Below are 23,671 nucleotides of genomic sequence, written 5' to 3'. Positions count from 1 at the left end.
TGTTATGATTCATGGGGGAAGCTGAGACAAATTGCCAGGAACTCCCTCAACTTTCTCCCATGACAACTACCATTCCATCTGTGTTTGTACCAACTTTTACTGTTTCCTGTCACAGAGGAATATGAATACTGACTCTGGTCTAAGGCAAATCTTACTCCAACAAATATCACAGATATCTCCAATATCTTCAGTTTTTCTCTTTACTGTTTTGACTCACTTTTCTGTCTTTAAACATGTTTAAGCCCCTCCCCTCCTACAGTTCTGGCTACCCTACTTTCACAGCCAAAAATATATTGATTTTAAAATACTAGATATAAAAGACTATTTTAAAAGACTAAATATAGACTAGATATCTCAAAATTCTCAGAACCACAAGGAAGCTTGAGTAAAAACATCATGAGCTAACACAAAGAGCTTCCCACTGTTTTCCTTGATCTCACTGCCAAATTTCATACCATTGATAACTTCTTCCTTGAAAGTCTTGGCTTCTGTGTGTCCAAGTCTCTCCCGATTTTCCTCCAAATTTCTTTTCTAAGCAAGTCTTTCTTTTCCTCTTTTTTAAACAAAGTTTACGTATTTATTTTTGAGAGAGGGAGAAGGAGAGAGGAAGAGAGAGAGAATCCCAAGCAGGCTCTGGCTGTCAGTGCAGAGCCTGACGTGGGGCTCAATCTCACAAACCGTGAGACCATGACCTGAGCTAAACCAAGAGTCAGATGCCTAACCACCTGAGCCACCCAGGCACCCTTTTCTTTGCCTCTTACTACTGATAGTCCTTGGGGTTCTGTCCTTAGCTCTTTCATCTTTTTATCTTACGTACTGTCTCTGGTTGACCTGATCAACACCTACTGATGTGCCTAACACTAAAGCTCATGATCCTCAAATCTCTCTCTCTGACCCAGAACTCTACCAAATCATGAAAACCTGGAAAGACATATGAGTACCCAAGATAACTAATTCAAAGTAGAATGTGTTAAACACTACAAAGGAGGTTCAGGGGGAAAAAGTGCTATGGAAGCCAAAGAAGAGGGATCCTACTCTTGGTGAGATCAAGCACAGGGAAAGATTTTTATGGAGGACATAAAATTACCCAAGCCTTGAAATGTGATAATTTCAAATATCACATTTCAAATGTGATAATTGGAAATATTTGGTGGCCAGGAGCAAGAGAAAAGGAAAATAAGGGAAAGTTTAGAGCTTGTTGGGGAGTGGTGAGTAGCCTGGATTTCCTAAAATTTAGCAAGGAGATAAGTCTGAATATTTAGTTTGGGGCTAGACCTGGCAGTGTAGACTTTCTCAAGTTGTTTTTTAAGAAAATATTTTTAAATTTATTTTAGAGAGAGAGTAAAAAATACATTTTACTTCATGATCCAGTAAACAGATACAATATCTGCACATGCATCCTGAACAAGCTTCAGTACCTTCACAAAAGGGCACAACGTTTCTATGTGCAAATGCACACTAATATTGCCTGTTCTATTATTAATTAAATTCTCTAATATTTTTAAAAGTTAAAAATTTAATACTTTATATATTTCTCTTCCTTAGAATAGGACCATTTGAGAGCTTCTGAGTATATATAGTCCAGATGCATGTGACAGTTTTTGGAGGTCACGTTAGCTTGGCAAGGATCTCATAAGCTTTTAAGCATTTTCATATTTTGTTGAATTTATACTCATAATGGATATGGGTTGAAAGCAGGAATTGTAACAAATGTTGAAGTTGAAATGCAATAAGGCAACAAGGACAATAACATTTAATTCAGTAAATGTCCTCAAGGTCATAACTAAATTCACATATTACATCCATTTGATCAACATTCTCAAATAGCACATCAATATGCCTCTAACATTTCAAAGTAGAATTAAACAAGACAAAAATTTAGTGATGGTTATAACTATTTTGGCTTTCTCCTTGTTAGAAATAAGGCTGTACACACCTTTAATGTATTACTTTCAGAGAAGAACCTGTAATTAGCATACTGAGCCCTTCTCTGATGGCTCATTATTTAGAAATGAAACACAAAAATTATTAAACTGTTTTTTAAATGTGTAAAGTGCAATAATTGTAAACAAGTCTTGACAGCAGTTTTGGTCTGTTTTGGCTCTAACATGTAATTTAGTGATTTTTTAACTTTTCTTGTGAAATATAGCACAACTATAGAAAATTGATCTAAAGGTAGACAGAAAGCTCACTTTATCATCACAAGTCAAAAAATAGGATGTTCTCAGCACCCAAGAGGCCTCTGTCATGCCCCTTGTGGGTCTCAAGGTCTCATTACAGACAATGATGAAGATTGCCGTAGAGTATGGGATTTACCCTTACACAATTGTGTGAGCTGGGTGAATAGATTATATATATACATAGCTGCTGCTTCTGGGTCCTGTGCTGGTTCTGAAGTCAGCAGAGCAGGCAGTCCAGCCCAGGAGTCACAGAAGGTGAAGAAGGAGGTTTGGGGTAGTTGTGGAAGCACAGGTCTGCCCCATGTGCACCTTTGTGGCTAGGACCAAGGTGAACCGGGAGATGAGTGACAGCATGCACTAAGTCAACCACGGCACCCTGCACCACCTTTTGTGCATAAAAAATATATGGTCACTGCCGTACTTTTGCCTTCCATATTGTGCTCAAGTTCAGATGGTCTATGCTAACCTAGAATTATAGGATGGAAAATTCTGGAAAAAGTCGTTACAAATAAGCTGACACTGTACAAATAACTACACTTTTCTTCTGCCCAAAAGGTAACCACTATCCTGATTCTTATAGTGGCCATTCCCTTGCATTTCCTTTTTATTTAAAAACTGTATGTAATTCATACCTAAAACCCTATAATTTCTTCATTTTTCTGAAAACATTTATTCTAGTGGAATCCTATAGCTCAGGTTAATTTATGTCTGGCTTCTGCTCAACATTCTTATTTGTGAGATCCATCCATGTTTTGTGTATAGCTGTAGTTTATTCCTTTTTATTGTATTCTATTATATGAATATCTATGACAATTTCATTGTCCATTCCACCATGAAAAACACGTGGGTTGTTTCCAGTTTGGAGGAATTGTAAATAATAGGGCTGTGATCGTTCTTTTACTTGTCTTTTGGTGTAGATGTACACATATTTCTGTTGGGTGTGCAGACCTAGGATAGAATACTAAGTCAAGGACTGTGCATTTGTTCAATGTTGACGATATCAAATTGTTTTCTAAAGTGACTGGATCAGTTTACACTTCCACTCCCCCCAGAAGCATATAAGAGTTCCTGTTGTTCTGTATCTTTGCCAATTGCATTGTTAATTTTAATTTTAGCTATTCTGGGGTTTGTGTAGAGGTATGTAATGTGGTTTTGGTTAGCCTTACCTTAATTACTAGGGGGCTTGAACACCTTGTTACATGTGTATTGGCTATCTGGATATCCTCTCTTAGGAAGTTTCAGCTCATGCCTATTCTACTGGATTCTCTGTAGTTTTCATATTGATTTGTTGGAGTTTTTCATATATTCTGGATGAAATTCTTTTCTTAGTTATGCATGATGCAAATGTCAGCCATTCTGTGGCTTCCTGTTTTACTTTCTTGATAATATTTTTGTTGAACAGGAATTTAAAATTTTTTTTTTTTAATTTTTTTTTTTTAACATTTATTTATTTTTGGGACAGAGAGAGACAGAGCATGAACGGGGGAGGGGCAGAGAGAGAGGGAGACACAGAATCGGAAACAGGCTCCAGGCTCTGAGCCATCAGCCCAGAGCCCGACGCGGGGCTCGAACTCACGGACCGCGAGATCGTGACCTGGCTGAAGTCGGACGCCTAACCGACTGCACCACCCAGGCGCCCCAGGAAATTTAAATTTTAAGGTAATTCAAATTTCCAGTCTTTTTCTTTGTGTTCAGGTACTTTTGTATACTACTTAAGAATTGTTGGGGCACCTGGGTGGCTCTGTCGGTTAAATGTTCAACTTTGGCTTGGGTCATGATCTTGTGGTTTGTGGGTTCGAGCCCCACATCAGGCTCAGCTGGTCTGTGCTGACAGCTCAGAGCCTGGAGCCTACTTCGGATTCTGTGTCCCCCCCTCTCTCTCTGCCCCTACCCCATTCATACTCTGTATCTCTCTCTCTCTCTCTCAAAAATATATAAAAATAAACATTAAAAAGATTTTAAAAAAAGAAATAAAAAAGAAGAATTGTTTCCCTGCTCCCAGCTCATGAACAAATTTTCCTTTGTTTAATTCTAAAATCACTTTATATTTTACCTTTCCTTCTTAGAATTATAATGACGTGATATTGATTTCTATGCATGGTGTTAAATAGAGGTCATTTTTCGTGTTTTTCAGAGCAGACACCTGATTCTCCCAGGACCACTTTTGGAAAAGATAACCTCTTCGTACTGTGCTGTAGAGCTGCCTATGACATAAATCAAATGTCTTGATATGTGAGAGTTGCTTTCTGTGCTCTTACTCCATTCCATTGGTCCCTTTGTCTATTCTTCACTTGATCTTAGCCAAAAGGCAGAGAAGTGATTCCCTTTGTCTATTCTTGTGCCAATACCTCTCAGTCTTAATTACTGTAGCTTTATAATAAGTCTTGATAATAGCCAAGCCAATCTGTACTCTTTGATTTTTTAAGAAGAATTATTCTTTATACTATTGGTGATTCTTGACCCTTTTTTGTATTCTTAAAAATTTTTTTTAATCTTTATTTTTGAGAGAGAGAGAGAGATAGAGAGAGAGATACAGAGTGAGAGTGGGGGAGGAGCAGAGAGAGAGGGAGACACAGAATCTGAAGCAGGCTCCAGGCTCTGAGCTGTCAGCACAGAGCCTGGCAAGGGCCTCGAACTCATGAACTGCGAGATCATGACCTGAGCCAAAGTCAGATGCTTAACTGACAGAGCCACCCAGGCGCCCCGACCCTTTTTTATATTCTTAATTAGAGTTTTGAAAAGCTTGTCAATTTACTCTTTAAAATGTTTATTTATTTTGAGGGGGGAGGGGCAGTGAGAAGGGGAGAGAGAGAGAGAGAGAGAGAGAGAGAGAGAGAGAGAGAGAGAGAGAATCCTAAGCAGGCTCCATGCTGAGTGCAAAGCCCAATGTGGGGCTCCATCCCATGAAGTGTGAGATCATGACCTGAGTCAAAATCAAGAGTCAGATGCTTAACAGACTGAACCAACCGGTGCCCCTAAATTAAAAAAAAACAAAAAATTAAATGTAGAGATTTTGATTGAGATGGCATTAAAGAATGTGGTAGATCACACACACACAAAAAAAAATAGGTTCACATTTTTCCTAATTTTGCATGGCTGCCTCTTTGTAATTTGACTATTTCTCCGCCCCCCTGGAATTGTGGTTTGCTTTGTAACTTAATTCTGGGAATCCTCAACCTCGGCTTCCAGAGATATTGCAGCTTTTGTTCTCATCCTCTTGAAACCCTGAGACTATCCTGTGAAGGATAGCATCAGCAGGGACGAGAGACCACATACAGGGAGAGGTCCAGCAAAGAGCTGGCTCCGACATGACATGTGTGAGGAAGCCATGTTAGGCCATCCAGCCACTCATTGCAATGACTGATACCAGGTGAGATCAGAAGTGCTCAACTGGGCCCAGCCCCCATTACTGCCCCACAGAATGATGAGCAGATAAAATAGTTGTTTTAAGCCACTCAAGTTTCTTGGGGGTTTTAAAATGCAACAATAGATGATTAACCTACAGAGTATTGACGTCTTTATAAAATGGAGTCTTCAAAACCATGAACAAAATATACCTTTGCATTTAGATGAGGCTTAATTTCTTCCTTATGTGTTTTACTGATTTCCCCATTAGACTTCTTTTCCCTTCCTCATTTTATTGTGGAAAAATTTTGAACACTCAGAATTTGCAAGAATTCTATAACAAATACCTATGTACCTACCACGTATTTTTCAGCTCACTAATGTTCTTTTTAGTTGACCTACTCTGTCATCATAACCTTTGAGTTTTTAATTTTGGTAATTGTGTTTTTTGGTTCTAGAATTTCCATTTGACTCTTATCAGCAAATTCTTATTCTTTGCTGAAATTCTGAATCTTGTGCTTTACCTCCAGTTGAGCAAAGCAGTTTTTCTATTTTATTATTATTTTTAAATGCTTATTTATTTTTTTGAGAGAGACAGGAGGGTGCGAGTGGGGGAGGGGCAGAGAGAGAAGGAGAGAGAGAATCCTAAGCAGGTTCTACACTCAGTGTGGAGCCAGATGCGGGGCTCAATCCCACAACTGCTTGTGAGATCATGACCTGAGCTGAAATCAAGAGTCAGACACTTAACCAACTGAGCCACCCAGGTGTCCCAAGCAAGCAGGTATTTTAAAGTATGTTTGTTTCTGTTACCTGCTTTTCTCCTGTCAACTCGCATTCTTGTTGTCTCCTCAGGTGACTGGTCAGTTTTTATAGAGTGTCAGACATAGATTTGGAATCACGAAGATGTAACTGAAGACCTAAAGTGATGTCCTCTTTCTCTGTGGGGTTTACCCTTGCTTCTGCAGGCTCCTGGGGGCTCTACCAATTTAGGATTACCTTAGTCCAACTTCAGGAATTGAAATAATTGGAAGGTGAACTGTAGTCCCAGTAAAGAGCTGTCTACCTTTGCATCACCCACATCTATGTAGTTCTGTGGAGCCTCCACCCAAAGTGAGAGGGGTTTACCCCTTGATGAGGCTTGGATTCCATTCCCTGTCCCCTTGGCCCTAGTTACCACTTCAACTTCTTAACTTCCTACTCTTCCCTTCTGGAATCAGCACATGCTTGCATGGGAAAACTGACTTCAAAAGCTGGGCTCACCTACCTGAGCGTCAGTCCTCCCCCAGAGTCTGGTATGTTCATGCTTTACCATTTTATTTGCATTCAGATGCCTTCATTGAGATGTTTTTTTTTAATATTTTGTCTATGTTTTCTAGTTATCTTCAGTGGGAGTGGTTGGTCCAAATTACTTGTCTCACCATTACCTGAAGCAGAAATCATTACCTATATTTTAGTAAACATTTTAACCATGCCACACCAAACATGGTATATTATTTGTCAACAAGTCAAGACCTTTTTCTCAACATTTCTCAAATGATGAATCTAGTCAACCCATTGTTTGATAATTGAAAGAAAAGATAAAAATTTTAATATGTGTATCATTAAAGCTATATGTTATAATTAAATAATTAGTTATAGTGCCATTTCAACAACATACTAACATGAAATCACTTATTATATGATGTGTGAAAATGCTTAAATATAATTTGTAAATCCTAAGAAGTTCAAGAAAATGTATCTTTCTTTTAAAAGAGGTTTGAGAGAATTCCTCAGTCAAAAAGGGAGGGGCTGCTAATTTAGGTCCTGAATGGCATGTTAAAGAGATTGAGTACTTGGCAGGTGTTCAATATGGTCTTGCTTTAGTAAATATGTGCCTAGGGATAAAATGACCTTCTCTTACAATGAGGTCAAAAGGTAGAAAATGGAATCATTTTCGTAAACTTGGAAATTTTCAATTTTACTTTTAGAAATCTTAAAGAAAAATCTTCTGGGCAAAGGTACAAACCTCTAGTTATAAGATAAGTAAGTCATGGAGATGTAATGTGTACCATGGTGACTATAGTTAATAATAATGTATTGCATATTTGAAAGTTGCTAAGAGAGCAGGTCTTAACCCCGTCACAAGAATAAAAGAAATTTTGTAACTATGTAGGTGACAGATGTTAATCAGACTTATTGTGATCATTTTGCAGTATATATTAATATCAAATCAGTATGTTATACATCTGAAACTAATATAATGTGATATGTCTTTTATACCTCACTTTTTTAAAAAAGGATCTTTGGGTTTACTTAGGTATTGATAAGTGCATACTTTCTATAACTATGCTGTTTTTCTAGAGTCTCTTCTTTCATTTGAGTAAATTGTTCAAATTATTATTATTATTTTATTTATTTAAAAAATTTTAAGGTTTATTTATTTTGGGAGAGACAGAGAGAGTGAGTCAGGGAGGAGCAGAGAAAGATGGCAAGAGAGAATCCTTAGCAGGCTCCACACTGTCAGCGTGGAATCTGATGTGGGGCTCAAACTCAAGAATCTTGAGATCATGACCTGAGCCAAAACCAAGAGTCAGACACTTAAGTGATTGAGCCACCCAGTGCTATTAATTAATTAATTAATTAATTATTAAAAAATTATTTACTTTTATTTTTTAATTTACATCTAAGTTAGCGTATAGTGCAATGATGATTTCAGGGGTAGATTCCAGTGATTCATCCCCTATGTATAACACCCAGTGCTCATCCCAACAAGTGTCTTCTTTAATTCCCCTTACCCATTTAGCCCATCCCCCCCCCACAACCCCTCCAGCAACCCTCAGTTTGTTCTCTGTATTTAAGAGTCTCTTATGTTTTGTCCCCCTCCTTGTTTTTATATTATTTTCATTTCCATTCCCTTATGTTCATCTGTTTTGTATCTTAAATTCCTCATATGAGTGAAGTCATATCATATTTGTCTTTCTCTGACTAATTTTGCTTAGCATAATACCCTCTAGTTCCATCCGCATAGTTGCAAATGGCAAGATTTCATTCTTTTTCATTGCCGAGTAATATTCCATTATATATATGTGTGTATATATATATATATATATATATATATATATATACACATACATATATATGTATATGTGTGTGTGTATACATATATATATGTATATATACACATATATATATGTATACACACACACACACCACATCTTCTTTATTTTATCCATTCATCCATATGTATATATATATATATATATATATATATATATATATATACACACACATACATATATACATACATATATATGTATATATGTGTGTATACATATATATGTGTGTGTATATATATATATATATATGTATACACACACACACACCACATCTTCTTTATTTTATCCATTCATCCATGGATGGACATTTGGGCTCTTTCCATACTTTGGCTATTGTCAATAGTGCTGCTATAAACATTGGGGTGCATGTGCTCCTTTGAAACAGCACACCTCTATCCCTTGGATAAATACCTAGCAGTGAAATTGCTGGGTCGTAGGATAGCTCTATTTTTAACTCTTTGAGGAACCTCCATACTGTTTCCAGAGTGGCTGCACCAGTTTGCATTCCCACCTGTAGTACAAAAGGTTCCTCTTTCTCTGCATCCTCACAAACATCTGTTGCTGCCTGAGTTGTTAATTTTAGCCATTCTGACAGGTGTGAAGTGATATCTCATTGTGGTTTTAATTTGTATTTCCCTGATGATGAGTGATGTTGCACATCCTTTCATGTGTCTGTTATCTATATGAATGTCTTCTTTGGAGAAATGTCTATTCATGTCTTTTGCTCATTTCTTCACTGGATTATTTGTTTTTTGGGTGTTGAGTTTGATAAGTTCTCTATGGATTTTGGATACTAACCCTTTATCTGATATGTCATTTGCAAATATCTTCTCCCATTCCGTCGGTTGCCTTTTAGTTTTGTTGATTGTTTCCTTTGCTGTGCAGAAGCTTTTTATTTTGATGAGGTTCCAGTAGTTCGTTTTTGCTTTTGTTTTCCTTGCCTCCAGAGACGTGTTGAGTAAGAAGTTGCTGTGGTTGAGGTCAAAGATGTTTTCACCTGCTTTCTCCTCTAGGAGTTTGATGGCTTCCTGTCTTACATTTAGGTCTTTCATCCATTTTGAGTTTATTTTTGTGTATGGTGTAAGAAAGTGGTACAGGTTCATTTTTCTGCATGTCACTGTCCAGTTTCCCCAACACCATTTGCTGAAGAGACTGTCATTATTCCATTGGATATTCTTTCCTGCTTTGTCAAAGATTAGTTGGCCATGCGTTTGTGGGTCCATTTCTGAGTTCTCTATTCTGTTCCGTTGATCTGATTATCTGTTTTTGTGCCAATACCATACTGTTTTGATTACAGCTTTGTAGTACATCTTGAAGTCTAGGATTGTGATGCCTCCAGCTTTGGTTTTGTTTTTCAGGATTGCTTTGGCTATTCTGGGTCTCTTCTGGTTTCATACCAATTTTAGGATTTTTGTTCTAGCTCTGTGAAGAATGCTGGTGTTATTTTGATAGGGATTGCATTGAATATGTAGATTGCTTTGAGTAGTATCGACATTTTAACAATATTTGTTCTTCCAATCTAGGAACATGGAATATTTTTCCATTTTTTTTGTGTCTTCTTCAGTTTCTTTTGTAAGCTTTTCATAGTTTTCAGTGTATAGATTTTTCACCTCTTTAGTTAGGTTATTTCTAGGTATATTATGGTTTTTGGTGAAGTTGTAAATAGGATTGATTCCTTGATTTCTCTTTTTGTTGCTTCATTATTGGTGTATAGAAATGCAACTGATTTCTGTGCATTGATTTTATATCCTGTGACTTTGCTGAGTTCATGGATCAGTTCTAGCAGTTTTTTGGTGAAATCTTTTGGGTTTTCCATATAGAGTATCATGTCATCTGTGAAGAGTGCAAGTTTGACCTCCTCCTGGCTGATTTGGATGCCGTTTATTTCTTTGTGTTGTCTGATTGCTGAGGCTAAGACTTCCAATACCATGTTGAATAACAGTGGCAATAGTGGACATTCCTGTTGTGTTCCTGACCTCAGGGGAAAGCTCTCAGTTTTTCCCCATTGAGGATGATATTAGCGATGGGTCTTTCATGGATGACTTTTATGATCTTGAGGTATGATCCTTCTATCCACACTTTCTTGAGGGTTTTTATCGATAAACGATGCTGTATTTTGTCAAATGCTTTCTCTGCATCTGTTGAGAGGATCAGGTGGCTCTTGTCCTTTGTTTTATTTATGTTATGTATCACACTGATAGTTTTGGAGATATTGAACCAGCCCTGCGTTCCAGGTATAAATTCTACTTGGTCATGGTGAATAATTCTTTTAATGTATTGTTGGATCCGGTTGGCTAGTATCTTGTTGAGGATTTTTGCATTCATGTTCATCAGGGAAATTGGTCTGTAGTTCCCCTTTTTAGTGGAGTCTTTGTCTGGTTTTGGGATCAAGGTTATGCTGGCCTCATAGAATGAGTTTGGAAGATTTCCTTCCATTGCTGTTTTTGGAATAGCTTCAAAAGAATAGGAATTAACTCTTCTTTAAATGTTTGGTAGAATTCCTCCGGAAAGCCTTCCAGCCCTGGACTCTTGTTTTTTAAGAGGGTTATGATTATTAATTCAATTTCTTTACTGGTTATTGGTCTGTTTGTATTCTCTATTTCTTCCTGTTTCAGTTTTGGTAGTTTATATGTTTCTAGGAATTTGTCCATTTATTCCAGATTGCCAATTTTATTGGTATATAATTGCTCATAATATTATCTTATTAGTGTTTGTATTTCTGCAGTATTGGTTGTGGTCTCTCCTCTTTCATTCTTGATTTTATTTATGTAGGTCCTTTCCTGTTTCTTTTTGATGAAACTGGCTAGGGGTTTATCAATTTTGTTAATTTTTTCCTGGTTTCATTGATCTGTCCTACTGTTTGTTGTTGTTGTTGTTGTTGTTGTTGTTGTTGTTTTGGTTTCAATACCATTGATGTCTGCTCTAATATTTATTATTTCCCGTCTTCTGCTGTTTTTGAGTTTTATTTGCTGTTCTTTTTCCAGTTCTTTAAAGTGTAAGGTTAGGTTATATATCTGAGACTTTTCTTCCTTCTTTAGGAAGGCCTGCATTGCTATATACTTCCCTCTTATGACTGCCTTTGCTGCATCCCAGAGGTTTTGGGCTGTTGTGTTATCATTCTCATTGGCTTCCATGTACTTTTTAATTTTCTCTTTAATTTCTTGGTTAGCCCATTCATTATTTAGTAGGATGTTCTTTAGTCTCCAAGTATTCATGGTCTTTCCAAATTTTTTTCTTGTGGTTGATTTCAAGTTTTATAACTTGTGGTCTGCAAATATGCACAGTATGGTCTCTATCTTTTGTACTTGTTGAGGGCTGATTTGTGTCCCAGTATGTGATCTATTCTGGAGGATGTCCCCTGTGCACTCTAGAAGAATGTGTATTCTGCTGCTTTAGGATGAAATGTTCTGAATAATGTTATGTTAAGTCCATTTGGTCCAGTCTGTCATTCAAAGCCATTATTTCCTTGTTGATTTTCTGTTTAGATGATCTCTCCATGTTTTTGATTGTTTATATATTTGGGTGCTTTCACTTTGGGCACATAGATGTTTACAATTGTTAGGTCTTCTTGGTGGCTAGACCCTTTAATTATGATATAATGCCCTTATTCATCTCTTGTTACAATATTTATTTTAAAATCTAGATTGTTTGATATAAATATGGCTAGTCTGGCTTTCTTTTGGTGACCATTAGCATGATAGATGATTCTCATCCCCTTACTTTCAATCTGAAAGTCTAAAATTTTAGGTCTAAAATGGGTCTCTTGTAAAAAGCATATAGATGGATCTTGTTTTCTTATCCATTCTGTTACCCTATGTCTTTTGATTGGAACATTTAGTCCACTGATGTTTAGAGTGAGTACTGCAAGATATGAATTAATTGCCATTGTGTTCCCTGTAGAGTTGGAGGTTCTGGTAGTGTTCTCTGGTCCTTTCTAATCTTTGTTGCTTTTAGTTTTTGTTTTTTTTTTTTTTTCCGTGTTTTTTCCCAGAGAGTACCCTTAAAATTTCTTGCAGGGCTGGTTTAGTCGTCATGAACTCCTTTAGCTTTTGTTTTTCTGGGAAAAATTAAAAAAAAATTAACGTTTATTTTTGAGAGACAGAGAGAGAGAGAGACAGAGTGTGAGCAGGGGAAGGGTGGAGAGAGAGAGGGAGACACAAAATCTGAAGCAGGCTCCAGGCTCTGAGCTGTCAGCACAGAGCCTGACACGGGGCTCGAGCTCATGGACCATGAGATCATGACCTGAGCCACAGTTGGATGCTTAACCGACTGAGCAACCCAGGTGCCCATTTCTGGGAAAAATTTTTATTTCTCCTTCTATTTTGAATGACAGCCTTGCTGGATAAAGAAGTCTTGGCTGAATATTTTTCCAGTTCAGCACATTGAATATATCCTGCCATTTCTTTCTGACCTGCCATATTTCTTTGGAAAGGTCTGCTGCGAACCCGATCTGTTTTCCCTTATAGGTTAAGGACTTTTTTTTCTTTGCTGCTTTCATGATTCTTTCCTTGCCTGAGTATTTTGTGAATTTGACTATGATATGCCTGTTCATGGTCAGCTTTTGTTGAATCTAATGGGAGTTCTCTGTGCTTCCTGGATTTTGATGTCTGTGTCTTTCCCCAGGTTAGGACAGTTTTCTGCTATGATTTGCTCACATAAACCTTCTACCCCTTTTTCTCTCTCTTCATCTTCTGGAACCCCTATAATTCACATGTTATTCCCTTTTAATGAGTCACTGAGTTCTCTAATTGTTATATCATGCTCTTTTGCCTTATTTTCCCTCTTTTTTTGTGCTTCATTATTCTCTGTAAGTTTGTCTTCTAAATCACTGATTCCCTGCTCTACTTCATCCATGTTGCCGTGGCATACATTCAAGATCATATCTCAGTTATGGCATTTTTTTTTTCAACGTTTATTTATTTTTGGGACAGAGAGAGACAGAGCATGAACGGGGGAGGGGCAGAGAGAGGAGACACAGAATCGGAAACAGGCTCCAGGCTCTGAGCCATCAGCCCAGAGCCCGACGCGGGGCTCGAACTCACAGACCGCAGGATCATGACCTGGCTGAAGTCGGACGCTTAACCGACTGCGCCACCCAGGCGCCCCAGTTATGGCATTTTTAATTTCATCCCGAGTAGATTTTATTTCTTTTATCTCTGCAGAAAGGGACTCTATGCTTTTTTCAGCCCCAGCTCGTATTCTTATTATCGTGATTCTAAATTCTGGTTCAGACATCTGGTTTGTATCTGTGTTGATTAAGTCCCTGGCTGTCATTTTTTCCTGTTCTTTCTTTTGGAGTGAATTCCTTCATTTCATCATTTTGGAGGAAGAAAAAGAATTAATAAAATAAAAAAATAAACATTTAAAAAATTAACAGCAACACACACAAAAAATCAAATAAAGGATGCTAGATCCTAGGTGTGTTTTGATCTGGCTGTTGCAGGAAGCTTGACAGAATAGAGAACAAAGGGAAAGAAAAGAAAGAAAAAAGGGAAGAAAAAGGAAATCATTTGAAAACTTAAAAAATGTATGCAGTAAAAAATGAAATGATGAAAGTAAAATAGAATTTAAAAATTTACAAAAAAGTAAAAAACAGTACAAAAAATTAAATAAAAATCTTTTTTATAAAAACGAAAAATAAAAATAATTTTTTTCTTTCTACATTCAAGAATAAGTAGGGAAAAAGAAAAAAATTTGAATAGATGGACCAGAGGACAGAATGAAATATGACGAAATTATGTCCAGTTCCCCCCAGAAATCAAACTATGAAGCAGTTTATAGTCCGTAAAGTAAGCAGGTGGGGAGACTTGTGTTCCTCTAGAGCATGGTTGGCTCAGATGGACAGAGTTTGGCATAACACCCTGTTCTCCAGTAGATGGCACTCCTTAGTTTACTGGGCTGATTTTTGTGGTGCATATAGGCATGTATGCACATGCGTGGGAGGGTTGACAGTGGTATCACCCAGCTACCCAGTCTCTACTATCTGTGCTCTTGGTCACTGGAAATCAAGCACCCCTCCTTTGTCTCCAGCTTCTGTCCACTCCCTGCTTCTACATTTTCAGCAACCAAGTCATCAGCCTGCCAGGCCGCACCTCCTTCCTGAGTTTTATCTCGGATGGGGCTGTGTTTCCAAACGTCTCACTTCTGAGGGCCCTGCAGATTTGAACCGCTCAGACCCTCTGGGGGCGGGAATCGCCGAGCAATGGCTGGTGCCAGCCTGTCCCCAGGAACGTTCATGTGACCACGCTGTTACCGATGCCCAGAGACTGTGGCTGAATGCCAGCCCACCCCAGAAAATGTTCATGTAATCGTGTAGCAGTGGTGGTTCAGGGATTACAGTAAATCACAACACACTTCTGGTGCCAGGCTTCACCCTTAATGTCCTTGTTCCAACAGCAGTGAACATGGCTGTTCTCCAGGGTCCACTGGGACCTTTACCTCTGGGTGGCCACACAGCCTCTACCAAATGTCCTCCCAGCAGGGGAACCACCTCTTCCTGTGTGGCTCGAGGACCACTTGGACCTCGCTGTCTGCTCCGGGGGATTTGCTCTTCCTACCAGAGCTCTGCCAGGTATCAAGCTGTGGAGTTTCAGACTCTGCACTCCCCTGTTTATAGCATCTTAATGGTATTTAAACCCTCTCCTTTCTCCCTTTCTTGTTCAGTCCCTTGCTGGTGCTTCCACTTTCTCTTTCTCTCCAGGTGCTTTTGGGGGGAGTGCTTTTCCTGTATCTTCCCCCCTGTCTCCATCCTCTCTCTGCAGCAAAAACAGCTCCCTGCCCTCCACAGCTTCTCTCTTCCCCAGTTTGCCTCTCCACTCCATGTACCTGCCAAATTCTGTGGTTCAAGTTGTACTGATTTTTTTTAATCCTCAATTAAGTTTTCTAGGTGTGCAAGATTGTTATTGATCAGGCTGCATTTCAGGGACAAGACAGGCAAAAAAAACTTCCATGCTGCTCTGTCACCTTGGCCTCTCCCCCCCCCCAACTTATTTTTTAATAAGAGAGAGAGACAGACAGAGAATGTGAGTGGGGGAGAGGGGCAGAAGGAGAGGGAGAGAGAGAAAGAGGGAGAGAGAGAAAGAGAGAGAGAGAGAGAGAGAGAGAGAAAGAGAGAATCTCAAGCTGGCTCCATGCCCAACGCAGAGCCCAACATGGGGCTTGACCTCATGAACTGGGAAATCATAACCTGAGCTAAAATCAAGAAAAAGAAAATTAGTAGGAGAAATAATCACATTCCTACAAGCACCCAAAATTAGTACACGCCTCAAAATAAACATAGAAATGTATAAAGTTTATGTGAATAAAAAATTTCTTTATTTTTTCCAAAGTTGTTGGAACTTTAAGAAATGGAGCCCTTCAGAATGGAAAGGCAGAATCAAATCTTAAGAGACCATAGTTTTTTATTACCAAGTGGTATCATGGATATAACTGCTTTGGGTGCGTATAACCCTTGACATGGGAATGCTTTCATTACTCAGAGCTCTGAATCATTTCCCAAAGAGAAGTGAGGTCAGTGAATGTGCAGGCTTCAATTCTGATACCTTCCTCATGCCTCTGATTTATTTAAAATCTCTTGTATTGTTGATCATATTTAGATGCTTTGTATTTGTATTTGTATTTGCTTTGTATTTGTAAATACAAATACAAAAATACCAAAAAATGTAAAAATACACGCGTGCCCATTGGTAAAATTAATGATTTGGCCACATTACCAAAATCAATTGGTAAAATAATTAATAAAAGATGAACCCAAGAAAGGTCAGATAATTCTTTTTATCTGGACTCATTTCTAGACTAAATGTAAATGACTTCTAACTTTAAGAAACTCTAAACATTTTCTTCCACATGACATTTCCCTAAATGAAGGAAATAAAGAGCTAGAGGCTTGATTTGCACATTTTTCTTTTTAATGTTTTTCTTTGTATAACACATAGGATGAAACAAATTCTGATAATTCTGCTTATGAATTCGGGTGAACAAGGGGGAGATGCAAACAGCTGATCATTGATAACCATGTTATTTTCAGTCTACTTATGGTATTGATTCTCTTTGTTTCCTTACGTGTCATGTTGCTGACAGTAAGCAAGAAACATTCCCTATTCATTAAGTGGATTTCCATCTATGAATGAAGTTGGCTAACTGCTTGCTGCTTCCTTGTTCAGATCTGAGGCCACCTGGGCTCCATGAGCAACCTTCTCCATTGAAGGATGGCCTGAGGATATAGATATGGATGACAGTGTCTTGGGGACCCACACTTTCATCCTGAAATAAAGACTGGAGTATCATACATGTGAAGCTCAGGCCACCACAGTCACATCTGATTTTTCTCTCTTCATTTGTTGATGGCTGGGAAGAAGGAAGAAGCCAGATTTATTTGTGGGACGAAATTTCTTTTCAGACTTTTCTTCCGTTGACTCTGTGAAATAAAGGACATGTCAGTTAGTAACTGGCATTATATGATAAATACAATTTTTAGAGTCAAGTTGCACCACTAATTTATGTAGAGATTTTAATCCTCCTAGTAAGAAAGTATAGTTAGTTGCTTAACTATCCTGTATGCTTCCAGGGTAAAAATGTGTTAAAAACTGGAGGTAGGGGTGCCTGGGAGGTTCAGTCGGTTAAGTGTCAGACTTGATTTCAGCTCAGGTCATGATCTCATGGTGAGATGGAGCCCCGCGTTCGGCTCTGTACTGGGCGTGGAACCTGCTTAGGATTCTCTCTCTCTTCCTCTCCCTTTGCCCCTCCCCCACTTGCTCAAGTGCGTGCCTGCATGCGCACACTCTCTCTCTCTGAAAAACGAAATGAAACGAAACAAAACAAAACAGGAGGTGGGGTTCCAGAAGGGTATGGTGGAAAAGCAGAAGCTTTGGACTAACTACTTGACTGGGCAGTTATCCCATGCTGGGACTCAACTACCCAGTCTGCAAGGGTTTGATTAAAATAAAGCCAATTACAGAAGTTTGCTATGCTGTTGTCAGGCATAAAGATATTGTATATGAATATCATCAGAGTCCATTGACTTATAGGAAAATAAAATCAAGTGATGATCCCACAAATGAGAAATGAAAATTAGTTTTGAATTAGATAGTTCTGGAAGACATACATATAGAAAGTTAAACTCATTTGGTTTAAAAATTCAGAACAAGAAGTATCTAATTTTTGTCAGTAATATTCAGCTAATATTGACAGTACACATCAATTTGATTTTATGCTCTATTGTGGAGAATAAGAAAGGAAGAAGGGAGAGGAAATACAGAGAGTTATAGCTAAAGAAAAAAACAGAGAGAGGGGCGCCTGGGTGGCGCAGTCGGTTAAGCGTCCGACTTCAGCCAGGTCACGATCTCGCGGTCCGTGAGTTCGAGCCCCGCGTCAGACTCTGGGCTGATGGCTCAGAGCCTGGAGCCTGTTTCCGATTCTGTGTCTCCCTCTCTCTCTGCCCCTCCCCCGTTCATGCTCTGTCTCTCTCTGTCCCCCAAAAAATAAATAAACGTTGAAAAAAAAAATTTAAAAAAAAAAAAAAAAAAGAAAAAAACAGAGAGAGCCCCAAGGTAAAATTCAAAGATCTCTCAGGCTTGAACCCAAAGATCTCTCAGGCTTGAACGCTTACAGTCACCTGACCAGTCCTCTCTGAGACACAAGGTGGGAAACTTAGTTCCCCAGATCAATCCACTAACCAATTGGAGCAAATTCCCAAGCTGCACTGATTTTCTAATCTAATTTTCTATCATTATTCTCGCCCATTTCTTCCTGCTCTCTCCCCTCCTTCTTGATCTCATTCATTCTTTCATTCAGCAAATTGTGTGTGTGTGTTTGTGTGTGTGTGTGTGTGTGTGTGTGTGTGTGTGTGTGACTTATGTGTCTGTTCTAAGCCCTGGAGATCCACCAGAGAATAAGCCAAAGTGCCTGCCTTCATGGATCTTACATTCTAGTGGGGGAGAATCATTACAAATAAATCCACTTTTATGAAATGTGATAGCAGGTAGTGATTGGAGCTGTGAAGAAAAATAAACTAGGGTGAGGGCACAGAGAGTGATGGGAAGGGAGAGTTCTTCCTTGTTCATTACCTGCAGACTCTCATCTGGTTACTTAACCCGGAGACACCGAGCAGCTTCCTGACTGCCTGAATTACACTGCATTGTATTCAAGTGTCTGGGCTCTGAAGTCAACCTGCTGGATTTAGATCCCAGCTCTACTATTTACTTCTTTTGGGATCTTAAATAAATTATTTATCCTCTTGTGCTTCAGTGTTCTTGAATATCAAATGGGGATGATAATCATAACTCCCTCGTTGTTATAAAGACTCGGTGAAAGAGTGCATATAGAACCTACAGGTTTGTGCCTGGCATGCTAATTTAAACACGAATGTTAGCCATTATCACCAGCGGTAGCACTCAGTTACGGTTTTTATCCCCTTTCACCTGAAATAAGATTGTGAGTGTGTTTCTGTTATTCTTTGAAAGGTTATAAAGTATGCTATTATATATATATTTTTTCATTGTTTTAAGTAATGGGTGAAACACAGTTGTACGAATAATCCAAAACTAACAGGTAGTCAAAAGAGTGTTTGTTTGGGGTTTTGTAATTCATATATTTTATGCCTATATTTGCATTCTTATATATCTTTCACTTAAGCATTTTTCTTTTTTTTTTTTTTTTTTTTTTTTTTTTTTACATTTATTTATTTTTGGGACAGAGAGAGACAGAGCATGAATGGGGGAGGGGCAGAGAGAGAGGGAGACACAGAATCGGAAACAGGCTCCAGGCTCTGAGCCATCAGCCCAGAGCCCGACGCGGGGCTCGAACTCACGGACCGCGAGATCGTGACCTGGCTGAAGTCGGACGCTTAACCGACTGCGCCACCCAGGCGCCCCACTTAAGCATTTTTCTATTATTGGCTATGCTTCCACAATTGTGTAAATGGATCACATGTCACAAAGTTCATGTTCTTCCACTCTCTTCCACATTTAAATTGAAAAGGAGCTACAGTTGACCCTTGAGGATCCCCTCATGAAGTAGAAAATCCACGTATAACTTTTGACTCTCCCCATACTTAACTACTAACAGTCTACTGTGGACTGGAAGCCTCACCAGTAACATACACAGTGGATTAGCACATATACCATATTTTTATAATAAAGAAAGCTACAGAAAAGAAAATGTGATTAAGAAAATCATCAGGAAGAGAAGGTATACTGTACTGTATATTTATTGAGAAAATCATCAGGAAGAGAAAATACTGCACTGTAATTATTGAAAACAATCAGCACAGAAATGGACCCTTGTAGTTCAAACCTGTGTTGTTCAAGTGTCCACTGTATAAAATTGGCTCTGATGTATCCTTTCCTGTGCTATGGTTAATATTTTGTAACTTGTTTAATTCTAAAGGGATTTACAAGCTATTTAAAGACACTAATAATTGAAATCATCATTTCTATTATTTAAAAATAATCAGTTGAAGAGATTAAGATACCTGTTTTTGGACTATTTGCTCAGAGAACTTTCTCTTCTCTTTACTGTGAGCTCTTTGATCTATGAATGGCTTCTTAGTGCCCAACACAGTGCAGGGCACATTAGTAGGTATTTCAAGATATTCTGTACATGTTTGTTTCACAAAACTGGAATTTGAACACAAAATTTCCTGAAGTAATATTATGCCTAGCTTCTTGGAAGTGCTTTTCATGAAAATAGATATTTGATGGGTATTTATTAATTTGACCTCATCCACTATTTTCCCCACTTAAGCTGTATGTTTTTTTTTAAATTGCAGACAATCAACATAGTGATTCTTTTTTTTTTTAAGTTTATTTATTTATTTTGAGAGAGAGCAGAAGTGGGGTGGGGGTAGAGAGGGAAAGACAGAATCCCAAGCAGGCTCTGTACTCTCAGTGCAGAACCCAGTGAAGGGCTTGAACCCACAAACTGTGAGATCATGACCTGAGCCAAAGTTAAGAGTCAGATGCTTAACAGACTGAGTCACCCAGGTGCCCCCATGATTCTTTAATCTATACCAGTTTCCAGATTTCACTGTCATCTTGCTAAGTGCATAATTTTGTGGAAAGGACCTAATATTATTTTGGAAACAGATTTTAACCCCTGACTATACTTAACTCTTTTCTGCATTAAACTAGAAAGGGAATTTTTACCTTTTCTATAAGCAAACGGAGATATCTATTCCTTTTACCCTTCTTGTATGGTTAATGATTTTTCAGAGTGAAAGAAAGCTTTATTCTCTTTTTATTAAGAGAAAATAAAGTTTTAATGTCTATTAAAACAGTAGATATATTAAAAATTCCTTTGCATTTGGAGAAATAATTTATCATATTTCATGATCGTTGACAAAATTAATCGTAGTGGAATCAATTTCTGATGATCTAAGTGTAGATTATTCATTATGTAGATTAACCATGACTAACTTTTATTCCATTTTTGTCCTCCTCCTGGTATTTAAGACACATTTGGCCACCTTCTTTCTTCACTTAGTCTGTACTTAAAGAATGCAAAGTATATTTAATATCAGATGAGGCAAAACAAATAAGAATGGAAATACAAGCATAAAATATACAAATTATAAAACCCCAAACAAACACTCTCTTGCTTACCTGTTAGTTGTGGATCATTTGATACCACTGTGTTTCATCCACTACTTAAAACAATTAACAGTAAATTATATTATTTTATAGAAAATCCTCTATTGCCAAAAATTCATATTCAAACAATTGGTAGAGTTGATGATTAACAGGAATCATTTATGTACATAAGCTAACAAAATAATGGTCAAGATTTCTATATAATTAAATAAAGCAGCTTTTTGTTCTGGTGGTGGGAGTTATGATTTTTATCGTTTATTCCATTAGGCACAGACAGTATGAACCAGCTCTTTCTGTTTTCAGTCTGACATCATGAAATGAGGCTTACAAGAAGTACCATGTGTTAGATCCTCCTCTTAAGGTTTGATCCATTTTTTAAAGTTTATTTATTTATTTTGAGAGACAGAGGGCATGAACAGAGGGGGGCCAGAGAGAGAGAGGGAGAGAGAGGATCCCAAGCAGACTGTGCTATTCACCTCAGTGGGGGGCTCGAGCTCATGAACCGTGAAATCAAAACCTGAGCTGAAATCAAGAGTCAGGTGCTTAACCAACTGAGCCACCCAGGAGCCCCACATTTCATCTATTTTATTATAAAGATGAGACGAATGGCCACAGGTTAAGTTGAGCCAATACAAGCTTCCTGGAACTAGTAGAAGAGTGACAGCATTTGAATTTTCTAGGCTGTATGGCTTAGTAGGATGAGCATGACATTTAGAGTCACAAGTAGAACTCAGCTTATCACTTATTTCTTATGTGATCTTTGGCAAGTCGCTTACCCTCTGGTTAGGCTCTACTTTTTCCCAGTTTTAAGGTGGGTATAACATTTTTCTTTGTAATTGTTGTGAAAATGAGGGGAATAATTTCTAAAAGTACTATGTAAACTGTAAGTCATTGAACGCTAGCTACGCCTATTAATACACAAAACAACTTCTTGAGGTGGCTGGTGACACAGAGGCTTACTGATTTCATGGCTCCATCCTGTAGGTACCATAACATTCAGAAGCAAGGATGGCTATACAACCCTCAGAGATGTTATGTCATGTTACCTAGCTTTTTTTTTTTTAACTTTATATGATTTTCTTTTTTTTAAATATGAAATTTATTGTCAAATTGGTTTCCATACAGATTCTCTCCTCAATGCCCATCACCTACTTTCCCCTCCCTCCCACCCCCCACCAACCCTCAGTTTATTCTCAGTTTTTAAGAGTCTCTTATAGTTTGCCTCCTTCCCTCTCTGTAACTTTTTTTTTCCCCCTTCTCCTCCCCCATGGTCTTCTGTTAAGATTCTCAGCCTCCACATAAGAGTGAAAACATATGGTATCTGTCTTTTTCTGTATGACTTACTTCACTTAGCATAACACTCTCCAGTTCCATCCACATTGCTACAAAAGGCCATATTTCATTCTTTCTCATTACCAAGTAGTATTCCATTATATATGTATAAACCACAACTTCTTTATCCATTCATCAATTGATACTAGCTTTTAAAACTAGGCAGTGAATCTAAGTCTTGAATTAGCTCTGGAAAAATTTCATTTGTCAGCTTCAGAGGTCCTGTTTAATTTTTCCTCTCTGTCCGGCAAATTCATGATTTCCATCTCACAGAGCTAAAACACATGCATCCTGGAATATTCATGATAAGAATATGGACTGAGAAAATCTTAGGCCCAGAATGTCCTTGGGAACAAAGAAATAATTAACAGTCCACACAGAAAAGGAATACACTAGGAATTCTAAGTACTAACCTTATCATGAGTGTGACCTCCCTTCTTTTTTCCTGGAATGATGTCAGAAGATTCCCTTCGTGCTTCTGAACCAATGAGTGGAAGAAATCTTAGGCTAGTGGGGCTTGGTACCTAGAAGCCATAAGTAAAGATTTAGTGAGACATATTTAAGGTGATTACACCTGTAATGTGAATTCACGGGGGTGGAGAATAGGGAAAGGTCAACTGCTTTAAAATATACTCCTCCTTCCCAGATGCCCACTATGACTTCTTGACACTTCATCCTTAGCATTATCTGTAGCTTAAGTGTTTGACCCTATTACAGGGAACATGTTCTTGGGAAGGAGAAATAACATTTTATGAAATAATAAGTTAAGGTTAAGTTGAAGTATTTCTTCTTCAGTTTATTATTCTTGGTTTAATTAGTTGTTTAATTTAACAGAGGTTAGCTCTAGTGGAGACTGGAAGAGAATGAGTAAGGAGGAGAAAATTCTGGGCAGAGGATGAATTCTGGGCCAACGGACAGCACAGGCAAAGTCACAGAAGAGGGAAGAGTGGTGATGCTTAAGGAATGGCAAGTAATTTGGCACAGCTGGAGTATAAGGTACATGGGAGAATGTGATAGAAAATGAGATCATACAGTTCAGGCAGATGCCAGATTATGAAAGGTTTGTATGCCAGGCTAAAGGTATTTGGATTTTATCCTGTAGGCGATGAAGAGCCAGGTTAAAATCTGAAAT

The 23,671-nt window shown here is 38.1% G+C and overlaps 1 protein-coding gene across 2 annotated transcripts in view; it reads right to left on the bottom strand.

Moving 5' to 3' along the window:
• Positions 1-16,509: 16,509 nt before the first annotated feature.
• WDR64 (WD repeat domain 64) overlaps positions 16,510-23,671 on the bottom strand; it is a 146,620-nt gene continuing 139,458 nt past the window's right edge. For both annotated transcript variants that reach the window (XM_086693487.1, XM_086693488.1), the window contains 2 exons: positions 22,953-23,063; positions 16,510-17,036 (listed from right to left, as the gene is read on the bottom strand). In XM_086693487.1, the coding sequence (XP_086549613.1) occupies positions 16,953-17,036; positions 22,953-23,063 (195 nt within the window). In that variant the 3' untranslated portion in view covers positions 16,510-16,952. The remainder of the gene's footprint in view (positions 17,037-22,952; positions 23,064-23,671) is intronic.

The sequence above is a fragment of the Puma concolor genome, chromosome E4 (assembly GCF_028749965.1).
Source record: "Puma concolor isolate L17-30 chromosome E4, mPumCon1.1.hap2, whole genome shotgun sequence".
NCBI lineage: Eukaryota > Metazoa > Chordata > Mammalia > Carnivora > Felidae > Puma > Puma concolor.
The sequence above is the reverse complement of the archived record's forward strand: the minus strand, read 5'-3'. Positions and strand labels throughout refer to the sequence as shown.